This window comes from Odocoileus virginianus, chromosome 31 (assembly GCF_023699985.2).
Source record: "Odocoileus virginianus isolate 20LAN1187 ecotype Illinois chromosome 31, Ovbor_1.2, whole genome shotgun sequence".
NCBI classification, from domain to species: domain Eukaryota; kingdom Metazoa; phylum Chordata; class Mammalia; order Artiodactyla; family Cervidae; genus Odocoileus; species Odocoileus virginianus.
The window spans coordinates 9,955,478-9,979,701 of NC_069704.1; the positions used below are offsets into that span (position 1 = coordinate 9,955,478).

Below are 24,224 nucleotides of genomic sequence, written 5' to 3' on the forward strand. Positions count from 1 at the left end.
AATAAAGGGGGACTTATTCTACTTTAGGTAGGGTGACTAGGGAAGGATTCCGAGAAGGTGACATTTAAACTGAGACCTGAAGGATGGACAGGAGCCTTCTCTGCTGAGAGTGGGCAGGAGCGTTTGCAGAAAGCAAGAACAGCACAGGCAAGGCCCTGCGGTAGGAGGGACGTGACACAGTCAAGGAAGAAGGCACAGTGGGTGGGAGAGGAGTGGTGGTGTGCCAAGGTTGGAAAACTTGGTAGGAGCCAAGTCATGTGAGATTTTGCTGTCACTGTTAGAAGTTTGGACTTTAAGTGCAGTGAGAAGCTGTTAAGGGGATTTAAGCACAGGAGAGACGTGACTGATTTACTGGCTTTAAAGGATTGCTCTGGCTGTAGGTTATGGAGGGAGTCGAGAGTGCTGGGGGTGAGTGTGGAGAAGCGGGGGATTCCTGGGCAGTCACCGCAGCTGTTGGATATTTAGCCCAGAGCCTGTGGGCATTGTGGCCTGGGGCAGAAACATTTTCCTATGACTTGATTTTCCTGATTTTTCTTTCAGCCTCTCTGAGGATGAAGAGGATGAACTGTTTAAAGGGGCAGCTCTGAAAGTTCCGAAGCCCAAAGCACAGGCTGAGGAGGAGGATGAAGACGAAGTGGTAAGGAACTCCCAGGCCCTGCCAAGTCCTCACGCCGCCGCCCCCTGGGGGCCCCTCCCTGCTGGCTGCAAGAAGAGGAGGGGGGTCTGCTGGTGGCCCCCGCCCTGGGCTCTGTGTTCAGGGCCCTGTGCGAGCAGGCTTGGGGCTGGGAGGGAGCGGCTCTGTGAGCCTGGTGGGGATGGGCAGATAGCACTTTATTCTTGAAGAAGGATCATGGTCTCCACTCATGCAGCAGTAATTTCTACTTGAAGACAGTTGGGCTGCTTAGTCCCATATTAGAGTGCTAAAGCCTCAGGTTTCTGGACCTCAACTCGGCTAAGGTGTTTTATTTTAGAATTGGAAAGGACTGTGAAGATCTCCTTGTCTGGCATCTGCATTCATAGACAGACTGTGGTTCAGAAGGATGATTTACCTAAAGCCACAGAGTGAGTTAATTGTACAGCTAGGACTCAAACCCCAGGCTCCTACTCAGACCACCTGTTTCTGAGCATTTTCTGCTTCATCAGCCTGCTTTCCGACCTGCTGCCTTGTTCTGTTATCACCGTATCCCTGGGCGGAGAATGGGTTAAGTACAATAGTGTAGGGCTTCTCTGGTGGCTCAGTGATAAAGAATCCACCTGCCAATACAGGAGACACGGGGGACACGGGTTCGATCCCTGGGTTGGGAAGATCACCTGGAGTAGGAAATGGCAACCCACTGCAGTGTTCTTGCCTGGGAAATCCCTGGCAGACCACAGTCAATGGGGTCACAAAGAGTAAGACACAACTTAGCAAGTAAAACAACAGCAACAACAACTGGTAGGGTTGCCTCACTTTACCGAACTCCAGAGTTAAGGCCAGAAAGGTGATCTGCTGATTAAGCCTGGATCAGAACCCCGTTTCTTGCATTCGTGGGCCCCATTGTGCTAAGTTACAAGCATTCTTGGCCCTCCCTAGGATGTTTGACTGTTGGGATAATTTCACTAGGGTAAAATGTGGGTGGAGAACACAGACCAGATTCAGACTCAGTCCATTCCAGGAACAGAAATATGAGGTGAAGGGGGGCAGATTTTCTCCCCTTTTGTATCCACCAAAATGGATTTTGCCTTTTGGCAAGACCTTGGGAAAATGGCTGTAGCAGAGCTGGGATCTGGCTCCTGTGCACCAGAACCCTTCTCTCTTGCCTATGCTCCCCGGGAAAGCGCACTGGCTCCTCCATTGGCCTTTCTTCCCAAGAATTACATTTTCATTTGAGAGTTCTGAAAATGAACAAAAAGCCAATTGAGTATCTCAAGTGACTGCCCTATATATGGATGGAATTTTCTGACTTTAGCAGAACATTATTGGTGTTAATACTAATATCATCAAGTTAATGTCTTTTTTTGGGTACTCTGAAAACTATAGACATTTAATCTTCTGCCAGTTCAGTGAAGTGTAGGCACTTTTATTCCATTTCGTAGAAAGAAGGCCACGGCTCTGGAAGATCAAACAGCTGATCCAAGGTTACATAGCTGGTAGATGCATACCAGAACCTCAGCTGGAACAAAACAAGCAGTGAGCCACATTTTAAGATCCCACACCATCAGAATTTAGAGATCACTTCACTGATGCCCACAGAGAGGTTCGAGGTCTGTTAGTTGGTGGTGAAGATGGAATTAGCTCAGGGACCTCTGAGCACATCACACCGCCTTCCTTTGGCTGGGCCTGGGAAGTCCGATCCTGGGCCAGAGTAGTTCACCAGAGCAGAGGGTACCTTACTTAGTAGAGAACACTTGGGAGTGCCTATCTCTAGCATCAGTCCCAGCAACCCATAGGATTCTCCCTGCCAGTCTAGAGGGAAAAGGCCAGAGGCTCAAGTCACGAAAAGCGGGGAGAGTTTTCTCTGACTCGTTAATCCCCCTTATCCTCCTGCCTGGTGGGAGGGAGGGAGGGAGGTGCCAGCAAGACCAGGATATGAGCCTGCGTCCCTGGGTTTTCTTCATCTTGGGATTCTCCACTTGGTAGGGTGGCCAAGACTTTAAATTCGGCTCTCTCTCAAATGGTGAGCCCACGTCCAGAGCCAGACAGGCTGCCGCAGGCCACAGCAGCGTTTTTTCAGATGTGACTGTATTCTCCCCATCTTCCTTCTTCCTGTGTTCTCTGCCCTGAGGGCCGGTCTGCTTCTCTGCCTCCTTATCCTGCTCCCCCTTTCTCTTCCCACACGAAATGTATGTTACCACATGCAAGAAAACCTGTCCAATCAATACACGTGTTTCTCAAATAAATGACGAAACGAGACAAACAAAGTTGGTCTTCTTGTTTCCGTGTTGAAAGATTGCCTCCCTTCTCTGACTGCTTGTCTCAGCTTTTCTGGAAGCCTGGGGTTTGCTGGCCTCAGGGTTCATCCCTTCAGTTAAACCCTAACCAGCAGTCTCCTTTCCAACCTGGAGCCAGGAAAGATGCTGAACGCTTCATCTTGCACTGGCGGGAAGTCCATCTGGTGCAGGGACAAGTGAGGACTGACTACTCTTTCCTGTCTTGTCAGAGCATGAAGGGCCGCCCGCCCCCAACACCCCTTTTTGGAGATGATGACGATGATGATGACATTGACTGGCTGGGATGAAGACCCAGGAAACCGGTGCAGAGGTTTCTCTACCCTTCCCTAGGCATGATTTTGCACAGCCAGCGCTGGCTTTAGACGAGCCACGGGGTGAGGTGAAGGTGAGCATGCTGAGGACAGTAGTTCAGATACCTGAGCTAGCCAACCTCCGAGCCCCCGCCTGACCAGGTGAAGCAGCGTGTGAACCTGTCTTCAGAACACTGCGGTTGGCAGCAGCCCGCCCTGGTCCAGCCTCAGAGTCCCCCGTGGAGAAAGGGCTGGGGGGCTCCCCTCCAGCGAGTCCCTATGAGAGTCGTGCCCTCTCCCAAGCTTTTTATTCTCTGAACTCCCAGACCGGCCTGCCTCTCAGTGCTCAGCTGTGTCCCAGCATCGGCACTGTCACCTGCGGTGAGGTCTCCCTGGTAGAACTGGTGGAGGGCAAAGTACTCCATCTAAACCCAGGTAACAGCCTTGCTGGCAGTACTGGGACGTATATCTTTTCTCTGCCTTAAATCTGATATAAGAGGTCAATCAATATTTGAAATTAACAAAACTAAAATAAATGTCTGCAATGAAACCTGACTCAGGCTTTGGGGGTGAAATCGAATCTGGTTCCGAGAGCAGTCTATGCTCTCTGGGAACGTGAGGGTAGGGGTTGTAACAGATCTGGGTTGTTTAACATGCTTGAGAACACTGTGACATGTTTCCTTTGGTACTTAACCCTGAACTGTGAGGCTTTCCGAGAAAGTCACCACTCTGCTCTCCCAGCATCCCGGCTACTTTCGGGCTCAGGGCAGCAGGGTTAGGACCAGTCCTGTCGTCCATGGGCTCCTGCAGGTCCCACACCCTAGGAAGCCAGGCAGAGAAGATGGGGAGGGTCCCTGTGTCCTGTCGTCATCCATCATGGATGGCCCCTGAGAGACTGAGTCTTAACGTGAAGAGTGGCTTCCGTTTCCCCTGATTTCAGGTCCAGGACTAATGCAGGGAATAGTAGTGAGAAAATACTCATGGTCATTTTACTTATTCCAGCATTTTCCAAAGACCCTGTAGGCAGTCTTTAAAAAGTAGAATAACTTTAATAAAAATGTTCCCTGATTTAAAATGTTTATAAGATAGGAACCCAGGTTCCATTCCATCTCACCTGACAATCAGATGTATCCTTTTTGATGATAGCTTTGAGCCTGTTTTCCGTTTGTGGGCCTGGGAGGCAGTAAGAACTACCATTTACTAAACTCTGTTGTTTAACAAGTAGGCGCTATTGTGGGGGACTTTACCCAGACTGTCTCATCTCCAGCGGCCCTCACAGAAGATATTTATCCTTTTATAGAGGACATTGAGGCTTAGAGAGGTAAAGTCACCCGTCTAACGTTACACAGCTAGTAACAGAACAGGGATGCAAATCCTGGCCATGGGATTCTGAGGCCAGGCCTCTCGGCCAGCCCAGCAGCCTCTGTCTTGGGTTGAGGGAGGAGGGCAGTGTTGTATGTCAGAAATATAGGCTCCTGGGCCCCACCCCAGGTCCCCTGAAACAGAATTTTCCATCCTGTTAGGGTGAAATACACACAGCATAGACTTTTCAGTCTCCACTGTCTGCATTCACACCCTTGTTCCACTGGATGCCATGTGGCCGAAGCCAGTTACTCTCTTAGCCACAACCCTCATCTGAGTTGATGAGCAGACTCCAGGCCAGGGAGCCTGATCACTTATTAGCTGGGTGACTGTACTTAGCTGCCTTAGTGTCCTCATCTCTAAGACAAGGACAGAAATACTTTCTACTTTATTGTGGGAATTAAATGAGTAAATACTGTAAAGTGCTTAGAACACTGCCTGTCTGGCACATAATAAGTTTTATATAGGTGTTTGTTAAAAACAAAAATTCAAGCAGAGAAAATACCACCTTTTGAGAGTTGGCTCTGAATACAGTTGAAATGCCTACTTAACATGGCCATATAATCCATTTCTGTAGACAGTAGATTTTTTAAAAGCCCTCCATGCTGTGAAAGCCTCAAATGTATTTAAAGAAACCATCAAACTAAAGAGGCTGCTGGCCACCTATGGAGATTATCTCAGCGGTGCCTCAGGGCAGAGGAGGGACCTTAGCTGGACACAGAAGTGGATGCCTGACCGTCCAACTACAAGACTACAAATCTTAACACCTGTTGTGACACTGAGCAGCTTCCCAGCTCCCTGCTTATGTGGGGAGAATACACCGATCAGTACTGAAGGCGTCACATACTATACTTTCTGTTTCAGCTCTTTCTTACTGTAAATTTTAAAAAGCGGCTTTGATATATTTTTGCTTCTGCCCTCAGGGAGAGAAGGTGCTAATAACAGTGCCGACATGGGCGTTTATAGTCCATGTGACAGTTCTTTTTCTTATGGCAGGTTCACCATCATTATTTGTTATGTAAACAGAAGAATGACTTGTTGACTAGGCTGGCATTGAGGGTGTCTGCTGAGGGGAGCAGCGTTTCAGGGCTGGGTTTTGCGGAGCACAGACTTGTCTTCATGGGAGACAGACAGACTCAGGCCTTGGACAGCCCTACTCAGCCCCTGCAGTTGCTTTCAGGGTTCCGTGAGCTTGCTGTTTGAAAGAGGAGAAACAAAAGACAGTCACAGACTATTTAAAAATATATATTTATTAAAATAATTTCTTTTTTAATTCTCGAAGCTTCAGACCATCTTTCCTCTAGCCCATGAGGTACTTGAGTATAGACATTACAGTAGACAGCAGTGATTTTCTCTCCCTGGGTCTATTCTTTCCTTTTCTTTAAAGTGAAAAGGTTCAATATCTGAAGAACCCCCCACCTAACTCTACTCATGTAAGGCTTTGGCTTGATGGCTTATTACATCTTCAGTCGATACGCCCTATGGCTTACTCAGTATTTGAACGAAGCATGTTTCCCCACCAGATCACTATGGGTGAGCAGTAAGTAATAAATAGAAAACATTAGTATTGAATGTTACTCAGTGAATTCTTGGTTTTGCATTAGGAGGAGGATCAGGCTAAGATTAAGGCCATGAAGAGCTCCCCAACACCTAAAGCCATGTAACTATCACCTTCTGGTAGGCAGTGCCATCCCGTGGGAGGAGCTCACGGTATTCGGAGGGTGGGTCACAGCCCTGGTAACATCCTGCTTCTTTGCCTTTAGTCAGCTGTCACTCACTCTTCCCCCAAGGGAGGGAAAGGGGTCCCAGCAAATGCTGCCATGGTTATGAGGTCTGCCGCCAGGTTCTGGTCTCCACCCTCCCTCCCGTCACAGCGGCCTTCTTAAAGGCACAGAAAGACCGCCAGGGCCCTCTGTAGCCTGGCTGAGGAGCGGCAGTGGCCTCAGGACTCCAGGGAGCAAGTGCTGGCTTCAGCTGAAAGTGTCCAGGAGCTGGCAATGCCTTGAGAACAGCCAGAAGAAGAAACAGGAGACGTGGGGCGGGCAGTTCAAGGTCTGGAACGAGGCCCCAGGTCTTTCCAGCCCCCAGAGCCCTCAGCCTCAACCAGCTACGTCATGCTGAGAAGTGGGTAGGCTAGGTAGTAGCCCACACCTGAGCCCAGGACCACGCCGAAGAAAATCCAGGTGTTGTAGGACATAACCGCCAGCATCATGAAGTAGCCAACGACCACCTGAGCGACATGGAGCAGAGTCTGGCCGAAGTGACACAGAAACCACCTAGATGAACAGGAACGCCGGGTTAATGCCGGCAGTGAGCTGGAAGCTAGGAGCTGGTGTCAGGGAGTGGAAAGAGCAACCGAGTTACAGGACTAGCCTATTTATAATTCGTATGCTTCAGCCAGGAGAGATTTATTTTTAAAGAGACATGTCAGAAACCAGTGATAGAGAAGGGAAGAGGGACTTGTACAAGGAGTTTGGGATAATCATTTCTCCACTACATTGAGCTCTGAGCTTCCCGGTACCCAGGGCAAAGGGGAAAATGAGATATGTGATCAATCACATCTGACAAAGGATAATACAAAATCATCAGTAAGGCAGACTTTTTTCCCCCTGAATCAACTGTGAGCTGTGAAAGCAAGTATTACAATGGAAAGAGCATGGACCCTGGTAACAGATTGATTTCTGGCTCTGCCACGTACTAACTATGGCTCAGCGCAAGCGTCTTAACCTCTCTGAACTGAAATGTCCTCATCAGTAAAACATGTATTAGTAAGGCCAGTATGAAAACACCTCCCTTGCAGCAGGTTTGTGACTGTTCAGGTCCCAACCTAAGGAGCAGACAGACACAACACAGCCAGAGCTGCGGAGAGGGCAGAATGGGGATCCCCAGTGGCTATCAGAATGGGGAGGGAAGGAAGGAGCAAGAGGTTGCCCTCTACCAAGCTGGTACACTGCTGACAACAATTTTTATCATTTGTATAGGAAGAGCCGCAGGTACCATCTTGCGTTTGGAAGCCTTAGTGACCTAAGAAAACCCGCTGAGGTTTGGGGGTGGGCTGAATAGACCCCCTTGTTGCTGGACTGAGGCTTGCACCGGAGTCAGAAAGATTGGAGCCTCCCTTGTGGCTGTTCAGAGAGCTCTAGCCTGGGCATCAGGAGACCTGGCTATAGTCCACGTCACTGCTAACTAACTGGAAGCACTTGGGCAAGTCCTGGTCCACCCCTGGGCCTCAGTTTCCCTTCGATGAAGTGGGGCTAAGTGTCCTGCGGGTCCAGCCTACCTCTCAAGGTGAATGTGAGGACTCTGCCCATTCCCCCACCCCCACCCCATGTCCGTTACCTGAGAGGGCTTCTGCTGACAGGCAGGGAGTCTGAGCTTGAAGAATCCTGATCTGCCTCTTCGATAAGCTGCTGGCTGGTGGGGATGGACAGGTTCATCAGGGCCTGGTGGAGCAGCCTGGCTTTGCCAACCTTGATGCTTTCATACAACACTGCCAGAAGCAGGATGACCAACACTGAAAGGGCCATGCCTGTCGAAGGAGACTGAGTTACACAGCCCAGCCAGGCAAACACTGCTCCCCTTCCGGCAGCTTCACTGGGGACTTGGCACAAGCGGGGCAGGGCACCGCCCACCCTCCCTCTGAATCCATTCCTCCTCCCTTCCTCTCGCATCTTCTTCCCCACTCTTGCTGGGCTTGGAACTCCTGTCTCTTTCCCCTTCCAGCCCATTGTTGGTGGGAGTGGCCTGCTGGAGTGTGGCTTTGAGCTCAGCAGGAAAAGCCACCTGGCAAAGCTGGGGGGTGGCGGGGAGCATGCCCACCGGCCCACCGCCCCAGCTGCACCCCTGTGGCAGCACTGTGCGTCCTCAGTACATGGTGTGTGGGTTCCCTCTAGTTACGCAGATCTACCTTATTTCCGTGGCTTCATAATGTCTGTGAGAGATTCGATTCTCCAGGGATGGCCACCTCGCTGTCCCACCCCACATGCTCTTACAGTGTCAGCACTCCTGCCATCAAGTGGTGGGATCTGTTCCCTCCCCTTTGGTCCCAGAAGAGCTCTGTGAGTGCCTCAGCCAATAAAGGTGGAAATGATGCTTACTTCCAAAGCTAGGTCTTAAAAACTAGGCTTTTTTTTTTAAAACTTCTTCTCTCTATTTTCCCCTACCTTTTTCTCTTGGAACACTCACTCTGGGAACCTAGCCACCCTGCCACAAAGACCTCAGCCAACAACCCCTGCTGAGGTCCTAGCTAACAACCAGCATCAATTTTGATCAATACCTGCAGTGGTGGGCGTTTGGGCTTCTTCCAGTCTATCTTTATTCATTTTATTTTATTTTTTGATGGTACTCAACACAACTTAATTGAATGAATAAATTAAGAACTAAGAATTGACACTTCCAAAACACAGCAATTTTTTAATTGTTATATTTTTTTTTATTCATTTATTTTTTAATTGAAGGACAATTGCTTTACAGAATTTTGTTGTCTTCAGCCATTTAAATTGTTTTATATGGACCTGAGCTCTATAGAATTGGATTATTCATAATCCTTGCCTTTGCCACTATCATTGTTGATCTAAGAACAGTCCTTTTAGCACTTTTATTTTACAATCTGCCTACCAAGCTAGAGTTAACAAAATCACATGTCCTATTTCAAAGTAACTTTTTGAGAAACATGTATTATTTCTATTAACAGAGATAATAACAGACTTCGTAACTAAATAAAGCTACTCAACTAGGAAACAACACATCCTGCTCTGTTTCTTTGTTCCTTCTATTATGTTACAATGCCTTTCATAGTCTGTTCCCAGGTTTTAGGTAGGTATATTGTGATCAAGGCAATCTCCATCCATTACTCAACTAGGAAACAACACATCCTGCTCTGTTTCTTTGTTCCTTCTATTATGTTACAATGCCTTTCATAGTCTGTTCCCAGGTTTTAGGTAGGTATATTGTGATCAAGGCAATCTCCATCCATAGGTTGCCAGCAGAGATTATAAGCCCAGAAATTAAAAATGGTGAAAGGCTGAAGAAAACAAATGTGAGTCAGGTCTAACACATATAAGGGGAGAAAGTATTAAAGAGCTGGAGAGAGAGAGAAGGATCAGAGAAAATGGGCAGATGGGAGACTGGACTCCTCACAGAGACAGCTGGATCCCTGGAGTGAACGCTCTGGTCTCAGCAGTCTATTTTTAACATGTAAGTACTTAAGTGGAAACACAACTCCATCATGAATTAGTGCTGGACTCTGCCTTTTCAAGTCAAAGGAATACTCGTCTCTTTCGAATTTATGTCTCATTTGAGGTCAAAGGCTGCAGCAGCTACTCTGGGCTTCTGAGCTGATGCTGGACAGTGAACCTTGTATGAAGGAGGTGCTAGGAGGCAACAAGAGGACCTGATCTAGTTCTGGCTCTGATGCACACCATGTGTCCCTGGACAAGTCTTTCCCCCTCTCTGGGCCTCACAAAGAGCCCTTTGCAGTCTGAAGGGCAGAGATTCCAAATGGAATTATAAATGTAACATTACCACTCAGTATTTATGCAAGAAGAGTCAGGCTCCCTAAAATGTCCACAGAGCATAACAATAATGAGAACCTGGGTTCCCACTGCCTGGAGGTACAAGTCTTCTTAATCTACAAGTCTGGGCTTCCCAATTCTTACCTGTAGGACTGTGGACGCTCCAGAAATCAAAGAGAAGCACTACCTCATCTGAGAAGATGAAATGCATCTGAAAGAGAAGGGACCGCATCAGAGGGGACTTAGGGCAGTGGAAATCATGTTCCCGATCGCTCCCCAGCAACCTCTTCCAAAGGCCCAGGAAAACAAGGTCACTGGACTTAAGTGCTGGAAAGGCCATTAGAAGCCATCATAGCCAACTGAAGCCAGATAGGGCAGAGGATGGCCCAGGCTCCCACAGAGGGTGAGCAGCAGAGCCAGAACTGAGCTGGCCTGCTCCAGGTCGGGGCTTCCCTGGTGACTCAGAGGGTAAAGAATCTGCCTGCAATGCGGGGGGCCCGGGTTCGATCCCTGGGTTGAGAAGATCCCCTGGAGGAGGGCATGGCAACCCACTCCAGCATTCCTGCTTGGAGAATCCCCACGGACAGAGGAGCCTGGCGGGCCACAGTCCACAGGGTCACAAAGAGTCAGACACGACTGAGCGACTGAGCAAGCACAGTTCCCGGTAGAAGGAAGGTGCTTGGGGGTGCCCAGCCTCACTGAACCAACCAGTCACAGTGCTCCCGGTCATGCTGAGATGACTCCTCTGTGCCCTTGAAAGCCAATGAGGACGTGCTAGGCTGAGGAGTGACTGCCTCTTCTTATCCCCAGGGCCCCGGCCATTCTGCAGTGTTTATCATGGATGAGCCCAGGGGCAGCTGTCTTCAGTGGGTACTGCACACCTGTTCACCCAAAATTCACTAAACAGTTGCTGAACCTAATCCTGCGCCCAGCATTATGGAGACAGGTTAATATGTCTGCCCTTGATGAGCTCACGGACTTATGGAAAGAATGAAGGTAGAAGCAAAGAGCATGTAGCACCTGTCTGAAGGCTCTTCTCAAAGAGCAGCTGGTCCACCCTGCATTCTGGGTGGCATCAAGAGCTTTGCATATAATATCTCACTTCACCGCAATCTTCCGTGTGGCAGGACCAATTAGGTCCATTGTATGAGAAAGAAAACAGGGAACTGGGCTCTGAAAAGTAATTTGCTGAAGGTCACAAAGCTAGTATTAATAAGTTGGCAGAACTGGGATTCAAACCCGAGTCTAGTTAGATGCCAAAGCCCCACCCGTGTATGCTGCCTCTCAGTGACCAAGAGAAGAGGACAAGATGGGAACTGAATGGGGATTCTAAATGACTGCATCAGGCTTAATGACTGTTTGGCAAGATTAAAGCCAGAGAAATCAATCAGTTCACACTCTCAAGGAAGGGATGTTTCCCTCTTGTCACCAGGTAAGACCTCAACCAGCAGAAGCACTGTCAGTGCCCAACTATAGCTAACTAGATCCTGGCCGAGTTGGGATCAGTTGGTGGAAGACTTCGCCTTCAAAGACAATGGCCAAATATTAGAATCTTCAAATGCCAGAGTGTCCTCAGAAATTTTTTTTTAATTGAGACGTAATTGACAAATAATGTATTGGTTTCAGGTGTACAACATGATTCCAATATGTGTATATTGCAAAATGGTCATTACAAGAAGTCTAGTTAACATCCATCATGACAATTACAATGTTTCTTTCTTGTGATAAGAACTTTAAAGATCTACTCTTAGCAACCTTTACATCTACAGTACAGTATTATTAACTAGTCACCATGCTATTATATCTCCAGAACATTTTCTCAGAGAATTTTTACTCCCCTGGTTTTCACCTTTTTTCCCCACAGAACACTGACAAATAAAATCTTCCTTGTAACTCCACGATATAAAACACAGATAAAGAGGGGAGAGAGGTCTGAGCTCTGCTGAAATTCAATGTGAAAAACATTGATCTGGTCCAATTCTAGTCCCCTTCTAACCACTTCTCATTTGCAGATAGGTAAAAGAAGTTCCAAAAGGGGAAAGGATTTGTCCAAGATCTTGTAAGATGAAAACTGAAACCTAGACAGTCTTTTAAAAATCATGTTGAATAATTTAAAAATAAAGATAGCTTTCATCTCCCTAATATGAAAGTGATACTTGCTCAACAGCAAAAGCTGAAACAGTACCAAAAAGAAAGTAAAAAATTATTTTGAGTCCTACTACCCAGAGATACCCTGTGAGTATCAGTTGAGGTGGCAAAATGTTCACAAAAACATGATATGCAAAAGCAAAAGGTACAAGTAATCCTGTGAAACTGCATTTACACTGGAATTGTACTCAAGGAATTTCAGAAGCCTATAGCACCATCTCTGCAGGTGGAGTGAGGTTTGGCGCCTTGACCCCTACTCCGAGTTCATTTGACAAAGCAGTTGGCATGACTGGAATGTCCCTGTGGCTAATTAATCAGACAGGTTCCATAACTGGGTTCCTCTGTCATCCTTAGGCTTGGGTCAGCTATCTCAGGGACCCCAAACAGTTTTCACAGTAATTCGGAACACCCCCGAAAGCTGTGCTAGGGGTGCAGGTGCTGGAGATAGACAAATGAGAGAAGTGCTTGGCCCCCAAGGAGCAAATGTCTGTTGGGGAGAGGGAGTGAGCAAATAGGACAAAGGGGTGTATGTATTCAGCAAGGGGGAGGCATGAGCTTGGCGGGGGCGGGGGGGCGTGCAGCTCGGGGTACTGGGGACGAAGATCCCTGGAAGACATCCAACCCAGCCAGGGAGGCGGGTGGCTAGGACGTCTTCTGAAGCAGGAAGCAGCCGAGGGAAGACGGACAGTGCAGGTTTTCCAGGCTGCACGTGTCCCTACAGAGCATCCACCCGCCTGGGGGGTGAGGGGCCCGAAGGAGGGGCAAAGACTCACCTCTCTTGCCTCTTCACAGGAGGAAAAGATTCAAATCAGCACACCCTGACTTGGAGCTGCAGTTTTCAGTTAAAGAGCCCCGTGGTCAGACACTCAAGGGGCGGGCCTCTCATCCAGTTTCACAGCTTAGGATAAACCAGGGCCTCTGGTAGCTTAATTATCAGTCTGGTTCAGGGCCCCACCCTGCGGGGAGGGACTATGGGGGAAGACAGCAATCACGGGACGTGTTTCTTCTTTATTTTCTCATTTGGAGTTACTCACACTTTGAGAATCCCAAGGAAAGAGGAGCCTGAAAAACCACCGTCCATTGCCTCGCAAAAGAGTCCGACACTCACTACATAGCAACTGAACAGCGACAACAAACACTTCCAGAAAAGCGCCCTCATTTATAAACCAAAGAGTTTAGGGGCAGATTAAGGTCCCAGTCCTGCCACTGCCTGGCTGGGGAACTTTTCATATAAACCCTTCCCATCTGTTTCCCCTTTTAGAGGGCCGTCGGGAGTTGGGTGTGTGCGTTTGACTAAATGACCTGCGATGGCTTCCTGAATCTTCAATTCTATGACATTCTTCCTGGAGGAAGAAAACTGTGTACATGATTTATTCATAGACTGAAGAGTTTTGCAAGCTGTCATTCTCTCCAGCCCAGGTGAACTCTACCAAGAAAACTAGTTTCTCTGAAACGCTATTTCTAACCCAAGTGTAAGAGGATGGAAAGTGGCAAGGTCTGTTTGTTTGTTTTTTCCCCAAAAGAATCAGATCTCGAACTTGAGAAGGCAGGGAACCGCCCCGGGGGTGTGTACGCGCGCCCAGACGCCGGCTGAAATGCTCCGAGAATTCCCTCCTCATGGGCGCCTCCCCGCAATCTCCTCCAAGTCACCGCGCCCAGAGCAGGGGGAACCCCCACCCCCCGACTGTCTTCACGCAGCGCACCCCGACCCTCATCCGCGCCACACCAGGGCGTAGTGACTGCTAGTCATGCCGGACTGACTCCCAGCAGGAGGAACAAATAGAAAGAAAACCCCAAAGCCCCGGCCAGCTCTCCAGTTCCCGATGTTGACACTGCTGCCAGCACACCCCCTCACCGGCCCTCTGCCAGGGGCGGCGGGCACCGCGGGATGCCCGGGGTCGCCTGCTCGGGGGTCCCAGCGCCCACCCCGCGTCCGCTCCTCCAGGAGGCGCCCGGACTCACCGCCATGGTGAGCGTGCTGGGCGGCCGGGCGCCGGGGCCGCGTCTGCTCGCTCGGGACTGGGGCTCAGAGCCCGGACAGCCGCCGCGATCGCGACCGGGGCTGCGCGGTCACGTGGTCCGGGCGAGGCGCGCGCGCGGGCGCCTGGGACTTGTGGTCCCCACAGTGCTCCCCGCATCCTCGGGCGCACCCACCGGCCGGACCTCCTGCTGAGCTCCAAGAAGGGAGCGGAGCCGGCCTCTGGGCCAGAGCCGCCGGCACAGCGGGGTCGCTTCTGCCTTCCGTTTGGGCCCTTTCCTGTTTTGCACTTGACTTGTCTTTCAATTATCATAAAAGGATTTATTGCTTGTTATAATAAACAGCTTAACACCTGTTAAGTCCATCTTCTGGACGTGATGAAAGAAGTTAGTAGTAAATTAAAGAAATTATGCCCCTAGCTTTTCATGTAACCATCCTTCTTTTTCTTCTTCTTCTCCTTCTTCTTGTCTTTAAAAATCTGAAACGAAAAGCAATACACGGTTATAATTTTAATTGTATCTCTTTAATAACTAGGATGGTAAACTTTCTTCTTATTCGTGTAGTCGTTTTTCTGTATTCTCTGTCCATTTCATCCATCCTGCTTGGGGTGGGGAGAGTTTTATAGGGGATGAGGGACTTTTAACAGTATTTAATTTAAAATATATTTAGTAACCCTTTGCCAGTCCTTCTAGGAGGCAAATGGCTTCTTAGAGAAACCTTACCAGAGGCAGCACTAGCAGACCTTGAACCTGGAATATGACCTCATTTCAAAATCCTGCGCCAGCAAGAACTGGCTACAGGACCTCCAGCAAATGGCTTTACATTTCTGAGCCTTGGTTTCCTGGTGGGTAAAATGGAAGGAATAATAGAAGCATGTCATAGAGCTATTGTAAGGCTTAAGTGAAGTCTTGCGTGTTAAATCCTCATCAGAGAAGTTGGCAGTGGGAGCTTGCTCAAAAAATGGTAGCCGCTGTCATCGTTAGCAGCAAATATTTCCGTTCTATTGTAACTGAACAGGATCCTGTGGTTCCTTCCTGGGACAGACCCTCCCCATGTCCTCTGCCTGCTTCTTCTTTGTAGAAAAGTTCGTCTCCTAAGTCTCTCCTGAGCCACGAAAACCTGACTCAAGAATTGGTGACTGAAAGGGTGAACATGTAGTGACAAGAACTGGGTGCTGAGCCAGGAGAAACTGGTAAGAACTTAAAAAATAAATCAGCCATATGGCAGTCACAGAATCTTGCATTCCTTCCTGAAGTATCTAGATAAGAGTATCTGATGCAAATTTCCTGAGTTGTTTTACAGATGCTGCTGCTGCTGCTAAGTCGCTTCAGTCATGTCCAACTCTGTGCGACCCCATAGACGGCAGCCCACCAGGCTCCCCCATCCCTGGGATTCTCCAGGCAAGAACACTGGAGTGGGTTGCCATTTCCTTCTCCAATGCATGAAAGTGAAAAGTGAAAGTGAAGTCGCTCAGTCATGTCGACTCTTAGCGACCCCACGGACTGCAGCCTACCAGGCTCCTCCATCCATGGGATTTTCCAGGCAAGAGTACTGGAGTGGGGTGCCATTGCTTTCTCCATTACAGATGCTAAAACCCACCAAATAGAAGAAGTTAACATTAGATGACCGTGAGTGTGTAACCCCCAGACCCTCTGGAGCCTGAGGATTAATATTGTTGACCCCTGTGACATCACCCTGTTACCTCACCATCAACCAGTCAGAGAATTGTGCACAAGCTGATCACACACCCTGCAACTCCTTTCCCTCACCTTGTCTTTAAGAATGCTTCCCCTGCCCCACAAAAAAAAAAAAAAAAAGAATGCTTTACCCAAAGGGACTTCACTGGTGGTCCAGTGGTTAAGAATCTGCCTTGCAATGCAGGGGACATGGGTTTGATCCCTGGTTGGGGAACTAAGATCCCACATACCACGGAGCAACTAAGCCAGAATGCCATAGCTACTCAGCCCGTGCTCTGGAACCCATGTGTCACAAATAGAGAGGAAAGATCCCAAACGACACACGGAAGACCCTGCATGCTGTAACTAAGATGCAATGCAGACAAATAAAGAAAGAACTTTTTTTTTTAATGCTTCCCTGAAACCCGTTAGGGATTTTGAGTCATTTTGAGCATTACCTGCTCTGTTCTTCGTGCTCAGCCCTGCAATAAACCTCTCTCTGCTCCAAACTCTGACATTTCGGTTGGTTTGGTTTCACTGTGCATCGGGCGCATGAACTTGGGTTCAACAACAGTATGAGAGGAAGCCCCTTCAGAGGTCAAGCCACTTGCGCAAAGTCACACAGCTTCTAAGGGCCTCAGTCTGAAAGATAGTGAGTGTTAAGGGAAATCAGGGATTGGGCAGCCTCAGGGAAGAGCATGGGGCCAGCACTGTGAGGGGGTCTGAGGGGGACGGCCTCAGCTGTCAGGGATGTGCCAGGCCCCGTGGAGGAAGCAATGGGGAGAAGAGGTATCCTTGAAGCATCTGGGCCTCTAGAGCTTGGTGATTTGGGTGTAATTTCTCACCTCTCTGGGTCTCACCTGGGCAACAGAAATAAGAGGACTTAACCTTCACAGCAGCAGGCTCCCATGCACTCCCCCACCTTGCATTGAAGGATTTTCAACACAGCTTTATTCATTTGACTATTTTTGCTGGCCTTGTTACAATCTGATGAACTTCACACTTAATTCTCACTTCCTTATGTGTGTTATGATTATAGCAGTCCTAAAGTTCTAAAGTGCCCTTTACTTCCTGAACCACCAAAGACACCCCTCCTCTGGCGCCCAGGCAGAGAACAGAATCCCAGTTCATAAAGGTAACACCATATGTGGTCAAGCCTCAGTCCATGGCAAGAGATTCTTCCTGGATTCTGTACTTGTAGGCTCCCCTTCTCCTGAGAAACAGCAGAGAATCTGCCCTTGTCTTTCCAGTGCTCACCTACAGCCCCAGGACAGGACAGAATCCCCGGTCAGAAAAGACGGTACTGTCTCAGTTACCACAGAGATCAGCTCATGCCTGCTCAGTTGGTGGAGGGAAAATCCAAACAGTCATTTCTCCTGTTGAGATTCAGTAGAGGAACTTGATGTCTCATGAAAAGTGTACAAAATATTACTTCTGCAGAATATCTGGCTTTGATGTGCAGATAAGGCTGTGTGACCCCATGGGCACTGCTATCCCTCTCTGGGCCTTTCTGGAATGGATGACCTCTAACTGCCCCTTCATATACTGATGATCTACAGTTACAAGGGAGCTTGAGGTTGGGGTTGAATACTTTATGGCTAGGATTTTTACATGTTTTCCACGTAGCTCTATTCAGCTAACTTCCCTTGTTCTTCCACAAACCTCTGCTATTATATATATACATATAAATATGTGTGTGTGTATACATATATATATGCTATGAGTAGCATAATGTATAGTATATACATAATACATGGGCTGTGCAGCTTAGGGGAGTATGCACACTGGAGGTTGATCAGAATATGGAGAGAGAGTGTGCCTGTGTGTTTCTGAACGATGTGGACTTTGTGTTGATGAGATTGCAGAAAGCAGGAGCCAGGCCACCAACAACCTGCGGTCCATGTTTAAAGCCAGGACTTTGGGACTTCCCTGGTGGTTCAGTGGTTAAGATGCCGAGTTCTTACTTCAGGGGGCTCAGGTTCCATCCCTGGTCAGGGAGCTAGAGCCAGCATGCCACGATTAAGACCTGGCACAGCTGAATAAGTAAATAATAATCATAAAGTCAGAAATTTATTCTGTGACAAAGAACCATTAAAATTTTTTAGCCCTGCTGGGCAGGGTTCCCAGTGAGGGATCAGACCCATGACCCCTGCATTTGTAACATGGATTCTTAACCACTGGACCACCAGGGAAGGTCCCCAGAGTGGTTTTTAATACATGCTTTTCTTCCTGCAGTTTCCCTTTTCTTTCCCAAATGTCACTCTCTTAGCGAGGTCTACTCTGATCCCCGATTTAAAACTGCAATCCCTTTTGTATCCCTCACCAACCGTGTCCACCCCCGCCCCCCATCTTACTTGGCTTTATTGTTTTTCATAGCACGCATCATTGGGTAGCATCCTGTTTAAATTGGTTATCTATTGTTCCTTTCTCTGCACTCAGATGGAAGCTCAAGAACAGGGATTTCTGTATTTTTATTCAAGAAGGCACTCCCAGTCCCTACAAGAGCTCCTGTTACAACACGCACTGCCTGCTAGCATTCGTTAAATGAATCAACACACCCCAGCAGGCATGCGCTTCATTGCTTCATAGGAAGGAAGTGGTAGAAACCGAGGCAGCCTCTGGATGTGATGGTTTTATTTCCCATGAGACTGTGGCAGGTTTGGGGAGGATTGTGGGAGCAGTTAGGTTTGTAGGAAGAAGCACAAGGAAAATCAGGGATACCCTCCCCCAACCCACAGAATACCTCCGCCTAGAAGAGGGAGCTTGGAGCGAGGGGCCTCTGGGTCACCAGGGGAGGAACAGTGACAGGCAAGACAGAGGGCCATGCCCCAGCTCTGGCAAACAGCAGCTGTGAAGTCATGAGGCCTTGCAGCCCACAATAATGGTAGCAAACCCAAGCATGGCCCTTCCTCCCAAACTCACAGAGCAGGGGTATAGAGACTACTGGTCATACCAAAAAACACACAACCTGTTTCAGTCCAGTTCAGTCGTTCAGTCGTGTCCGACTCTTTGCAACCCCATGGACTGCAGCATGCCAGGTTTCCCTGTCCATCACCAACTCCCAGAGCTTGCTCAGACTTCACGTCCATCGAGTCAGTGATGCCGTCCAACCATCTCATCCTCTGTTGTCCCTTTCTCCTCCTGCCTTCAAACTTTCCCAGCATCAGGGTCTTTTCCAATGGGTCAGTTCTTTGCATCAGGTGGCCAAATTATTGGAGTTTCAGCTTCAGCATCAGTTCTTCCAGTGAATATTCAGGACTGATTTCCTTTAGGATTGACTGGTTTGACCTCCTTGTAGTCCAAGGGACTCTCAAGAGTCTTCTCCAACACTGCAGTTTAAAAGCATCAATTCTTTGGCACTCAGCTTTCTTTATAGTCCAACTCTCACATCCATACATGATTACTGGAAAAACCACGGCTTTGACTAGTTGGACCTTTGTTGGCAAAGTAATGTCTCTGCTTTTTAATTTGCTTTCTTGGTTGGTCAAAGCTTTTCTTCCAAGGAGCAAGCATCTTTTAATTTCATGGCTGCAGTCACCATCTCCAGTGATTTGGGAGCCCAAGAAAATAAAGTCTGTCACTGTTTCCACTGTTTCCCCATCTATTTGCCATGAAGTGATGGGACTGGATGCCATGATCTTAGTTTTTTGAATGTTGACTTTTAAGTCAACTTTTTCACTCTCTTGTTTCACTCTCTTTGTTTCAGTTTCATAAAGAGGCTTTTTAGTTCTTCTTCGCTGTCTGCCATAAGGGTGGTGTCATCTGCATATCTGAGGTTATTGATATTTCTCCCAGCAATCTTGATTCCAGCTTGTGCTTCATCCAGCCTGGCATTTCGCATGATGTACTCTGCATATAAGTTAAATGAGCAGGGTGACTTGATGTACTCCTTTCCCAATTTGGAACCAGTCTGTTTAGAGGGGGTTAACAAGTTGAAGGACTTCCCTTCACTAGTGGTAAAGAACTCACCTGCCAGCGTAGGAGACATAAGAGACATGAGTGCAATCACTGGGTTGGGAAGGTCCCCTGGAGCAGGGAATGGCAACCCACTCCAGTATTCTTGCCTGGAGAATCCCGTGGACAGAGGAGCCTGGTAGGCTATGGTCCACAGTGTTGCAAACAGCCGGATAGGACTGAAGAGACTTAGCACTCATACATGCAAAAAGGTGAGAGTGTCTTTAGGAAGCCCTGGTCTTGAGTTGTGAAGTCTTAGGAAAACTTAAACAGAGGACAGGCAGGCGGGAGACAGATCCCTGGAGTGCAGCCTACCTGTCAGCCCTCTCCCTTACTCCTGTCTGGATTGTGAATACCTTTCACTGATCAAGTCGGGCATTTAGATCAGCCTGATTCCTCCTGGGTGAATATCAAGCAGTTACCCCTGCAATCGCTTTCTGTTTACAAAGGCTCTTGCTGTCAATCTGGATTCTTGCAGCCATGCTGGGGCCAGAAGGACCGATGTGGCCACCCAGAGAGAGGACGGGACTTCCCAGAGTTGATACTGAGTCAGTAGCAGACTCAGGCCCCTCAGCTTGCACCTGGCCCAGCACTGTCCACCTCTAGAAGGCTGTGAACAGTTGTTACAACGTCACACTAACAGGTGCAGGATGGGAGGGAGATGAGACCACCTCCTCCCACCCACCCCCACCAGCTACAGTGGGAAAAGGGAACCCAGGAAAGTGCGCGTATTTTACCCGAATGTACCCAAGATGCTTCCTGGGAAAACCCAAAGCAGGGCCTTGAGATCTCATGCCTTACTTCTATGGTAGTTTTTTGTTTTTTGAAGGTATTAAATCATTTCTTGATTATTCATGATAATAGATGATACACAAGCTTCATCCCCATCTATAACTTTATCTGGTATCAATTTTCATATTAGATATATTGCCTAGGATGTGGCAATAATTATATTAATAACTAAAAAACACCATCACTTTGCTTGGGTGACCCTTTTAACAGTGAACTCCAGGTGACAACACAGTGATTGTCAGCTCAGCTACATCAAGGTTTTGGAAGACGATGGCTTCTCCACTAAAGCAGGATGTAAATAAATTTTGAATGGAGCCTGGCATTACCTGAAAGGAATTCTAAACTTCACATCTTTGGGGTAGTTGGCCGAAATGGCTTCAGAGTAGGCTTTACGTAGCACATTTTTTAAAAAGACATATTTATTCAGCTGAAGCTAAAGCTCCAGTATTTTGGCTACCTGATGCAAGGAGCTGATTCACTGGAAAAGACCCTGATGCTGGGAAAGATTGAAGGCAAGAAGAGAAGTGGGTGACAGAGGATGAGATGGTTGGATGGTATTACTGACTCAATGGACACGAGTTTGAGCAAACTCCAGGAGGCAGTGAAGAACAGGGAGACCTGCTGTGCTGAGTTCATTGGGTTGCAAAGAGTCAGACTCTACTGAGAGACTGAACAGCAATAATATTCAGCGTTATAATCAGACTATTGCAGTTAGCAATCAACTGCATGGGTGAAAAAAAGTCTACCTTAAAACCCTTTGTTGGAATGCTTTACATTTTCCACAGAACAGAAACTGAAAAACCTGTTATGTTATACGGTTAGTCAGAAATGCAGTCCTCAAGGGATTTTTTGCCTACACACATGGCTGTTGTCTAAAACATGTCTTCTTTGTAGCAACTGGGCCCTGCCAGCACTGCGCTTGGCTGAGTCACAAATCTGTTGTAACCTGTAGCTTCTCTGTCACTTCACTGGCTCTCCTCTCCTGCTAAGATTTGCTTTCTGGCAGTAATTAAAACCTTCTGCTACTGCCATAACCACTGCTACTGTTGGAACTGCTGTAGTCACCTTGGTTTCATGGTTTGGCAAAGTATTGGCCTCTACCACCATAGGAGCCAGAGCTTCTGCCTCCAAATTTCTTCCTTTCATGTGTGCAAAATTTGAAGATTGGTTGTTGTAATTGCCCAAATCCTCGTAGCTTCCATCACCTCCAAAACTGCTTCAATCACTACCAAATCCATTATAGCCATCCCACTCCACCATCATGGCAGCCAACAAAGCCACCTTGACCACATAAGTTCCCTCCACGACCAAAGCCGTCATTCCCACCAAAATTACCTCCATGACCACCATCAAAGTTTCTGGAACTATTTTTGACGTCTTTGGCCTGATGAAGCACTAGCCATCTCTTGCTTAGATAAGGCTTTCCTTTCTTCACAGTTGTGGCGGTTCACTGTATGGTGTTTCTGAATGACACTCCAGCCTACGGAGTCGTGGTCATCAAAGGCTATGAAGGCAAAGCCTCTCTTTTTGCCACTGCCTCGGTCAGTCATGATTTCAGTCACTTCAACTTTCCCATACTGCTCAAAATAACCTCTTAGGCGATATTTTCTTCAGTGTCTCCTTCATTGCCTCAAAACAAAAATCTTTTTCACAGTCAGGTGGCCATCGGGTCTTTGAGAATCTTCTCCTGCGACAGCCCTCTTGGGTTCCATAACTCTTCCATCCACTTTGTGTGGCCTTGCCTTTGTGGCCACACTCACCTCGACAGCGGCACACGTGACAAACTGGAAGCCTCCAGAGCACCTGGTGTTCGGATCCTTCATTACCACACAGTCTGTGAGCATTCCCCATGGCTCAAAATGGCTCCGCAGGGACTTCCCCGGTGCTCCAGTGGTTAAGACACTGAATCCCACTACAGCGGACACAGGCTCAATCCCTGGCAGAGAACTAAGATCCTGCACAACACCGGCAGTACTGCCCAAAAAGAAAAACAAACAAACAAACAAACAAAAACCCCTAAAATGGCTCCTCAGACTCTCATTGGTTGTTTCAAAGCTCAAACCTCCAATGAAAAGCTTTCATGACTGTTCAGGCTCTTTGGGAGACTCTGACTTAAACAAGATGGCAGTAGGTGCGGAAGACTTTAATGAAGCGTCCTCAGTGGCCTCCAGGGCAGAAAGGAGTAATCTAATGAATGTATCTTTACTTATATCGTGGTTTTAAAACTGTAAATTCTTTGACATTCCTCCCATTGAGAGGTGGAGGAGAGGTCTCTGTTCTCTCTGGGCCAACCTTAGTGACTCACTACCGACAGAAAGCTGCAAGAGTGATACTGGACAGCCTCTGAGCCTTGGTCATAAAATGCAGTGTTGCAAGATGAAAAGAGTTTTGGAGCTTGGTTGCACACAATAAATATGCCTAACACTGTGGAACTGCATACTTTAAAACTGTTAAGATGGTAAGTTTTATGTCATATGTATTTTACCACAATTTTTAAAAAAATTAGGCACTTTTCATATGATATATTATTTGGCAATAAAAAGGAATGAAGTTTTGATACATGCTACAATGTGGATGAACCATGAAAACATGATAAATGAAGGAAGTCAGTCACAAGGGCCACACATCATATGATTGAGTAAATATCAAATGCCCAGAATAGGTTAAAAAAGTAGACCATTGGTTGCCAGGGACTGGGAGGAAGGAGGAACAGGGAATGACTTGTGATGAAGCATTCTGACGTTGGAGAGTGGTAATATTTGCACAATCTTATGACTATTCTAAAATTGTATACTTTAAAAGGGTGAATTTTATGGTGTTAAATTATATCTCAATAAAGTTATTAAAAAAAAAAACTATGAGGTTTTCACTTTGTATGCTAGGTGTCTTTCAGGACTCTGAACTGCCAAGCATTTAAAAAAAAAAAAAAATCTGAGTTGCCTGAGGCCACCATTTTATAAGGAAGTCCAAGCCATACAGAGAGGCTATGGATAAGTGCTCCATTTGACAGCCCACTTCGTCTCCCAGCTGTCAAACAGCATCAGGTGAATGAAGCCAGATTTGAGGTCCAGCTGGGTTGAGCTTTCAGATGACAGCAGCCTCGGTGGACATCTCAGTGAAAGCTCAGGAGAGATTCCAGGCAAAAACTGTCCAGCCAAGCTCGTTCTGAATTCCTGTTGCACAAGATCTTACCCAGAGTGAAACAGTTGTTCTACCTTAAGTTGGGGGGTAATCTGTTAAGCATTAATTAAAAACTGGAATACTTACAACACAGTTGATTTCTGCTTCATCCCTTGGGTTCATTTTGTGGAGGTGAGGTGAGGCCATGGATGTAGAGTGTCCTCAACATTTTCTGAAGGTATTTTTGTTTGTTTGTTTGTTTGGGTTTTTGTCTGGTTTTTTTTTTTTTTTTTTTGGCCTCCCCGCATGGCATGCGGGATCTTAGTTCCCTGACCAGGGATTGAACCTGTGCCCCCTGCATTGGGAGCACAGCCTTAACCACTGAACTGCCAGAGAAGTCCCCAGTTTTGTTTTTTAATTGACCATTTGTTTATTTACTAACATATCCTTCCTTCACACA

At 47.6% G+C, this 24,224-nt stretch overlaps 2 protein-coding genes and 1 pseudogene across 3 annotated transcripts in view; 1 reads left to right on the forward strand and 2 right to left on the reverse strand.

Annotated features, from left to right (window-relative positions):
- FKBP15 (FKBP prolyl isomerase family member 15) overlaps positions 1-3,776 on the forward strand; it is a 57,674-nt gene extending 53,898 nt beyond the window's left edge. The window contains exons 27-28 of the mRNA XM_020906618.2: positions 541-637; positions 3,141-3,776. Of these exons, the coding sequence (XP_020762277.2) occupies positions 541-637; positions 3,141-3,218 (175 nt within the window). The 3' untranslated portion in view covers positions 3,219-3,776. The remainder of the gene's footprint in view (positions 1-540; positions 638-3,140) is intronic.
- Positions 3,777-5,817: 2,041 nt separating this feature from the next.
- Positions 5,818-14,316, reverse strand: SLC31A2 (solute carrier family 31 member 2). 2 transcript variants are annotated; one of them, XM_020906621.2, is made up of 4 exons: positions 14,207-14,316; positions 10,241-10,307; positions 7,923-8,112; positions 5,818-6,859 (listed from the first exon to the last, which is right to left on the reverse strand). In XM_020906621.2, exons 1-4 carry the CDS (start codon positions 14,210-14,212, stop codon positions 6,691-6,693), a joined length of 432 nt encoding a protein of 143 aa, XP_020762280.2. In that variant the 5' UTR covers positions 14,213-14,316; the 3' UTR covers positions 5,818-6,690. The 2 variants fall into 2 exon arrangements, with proteins under 2 accessions (XP_020762280.2, XP_020762281.2); XM_020906622.2 differs by lacking the exon at positions 14,207-14,316 and adding an exon at positions 13,018-14,080.
- Positions 14,317-21,653: 7,337 nt separating this feature from the next.
- Positions 21,654-23,971, reverse strand: LOC110146023 (heterogeneous nuclear ribonucleoprotein A1-like; annotated as a pseudogene).
- Between the last annotated feature and the right edge of the window lie 253 nt (positions 23,972-24,224).

Excerpts from the sequence above, each read along its gene's own strand:
- SLC31A2 (XM_020906621.2), bottom strand. Across the intron at positions 8,113-10,240 it reads GAGCGTCCACAGTCCTACAG|GCATGGCCCTTTCAGTGTTG; the intron begins GTAAGAATTGGG and ends CTCCTTCGACAG. Across the intron at positions 6,860-7,922 it reads GTCAGCAGAAGCCCTCTCAG|GTGGTTTCTGTGTCACTTCG; the intron begins GTAACGGACATG and ends CTGTTCATCTAG.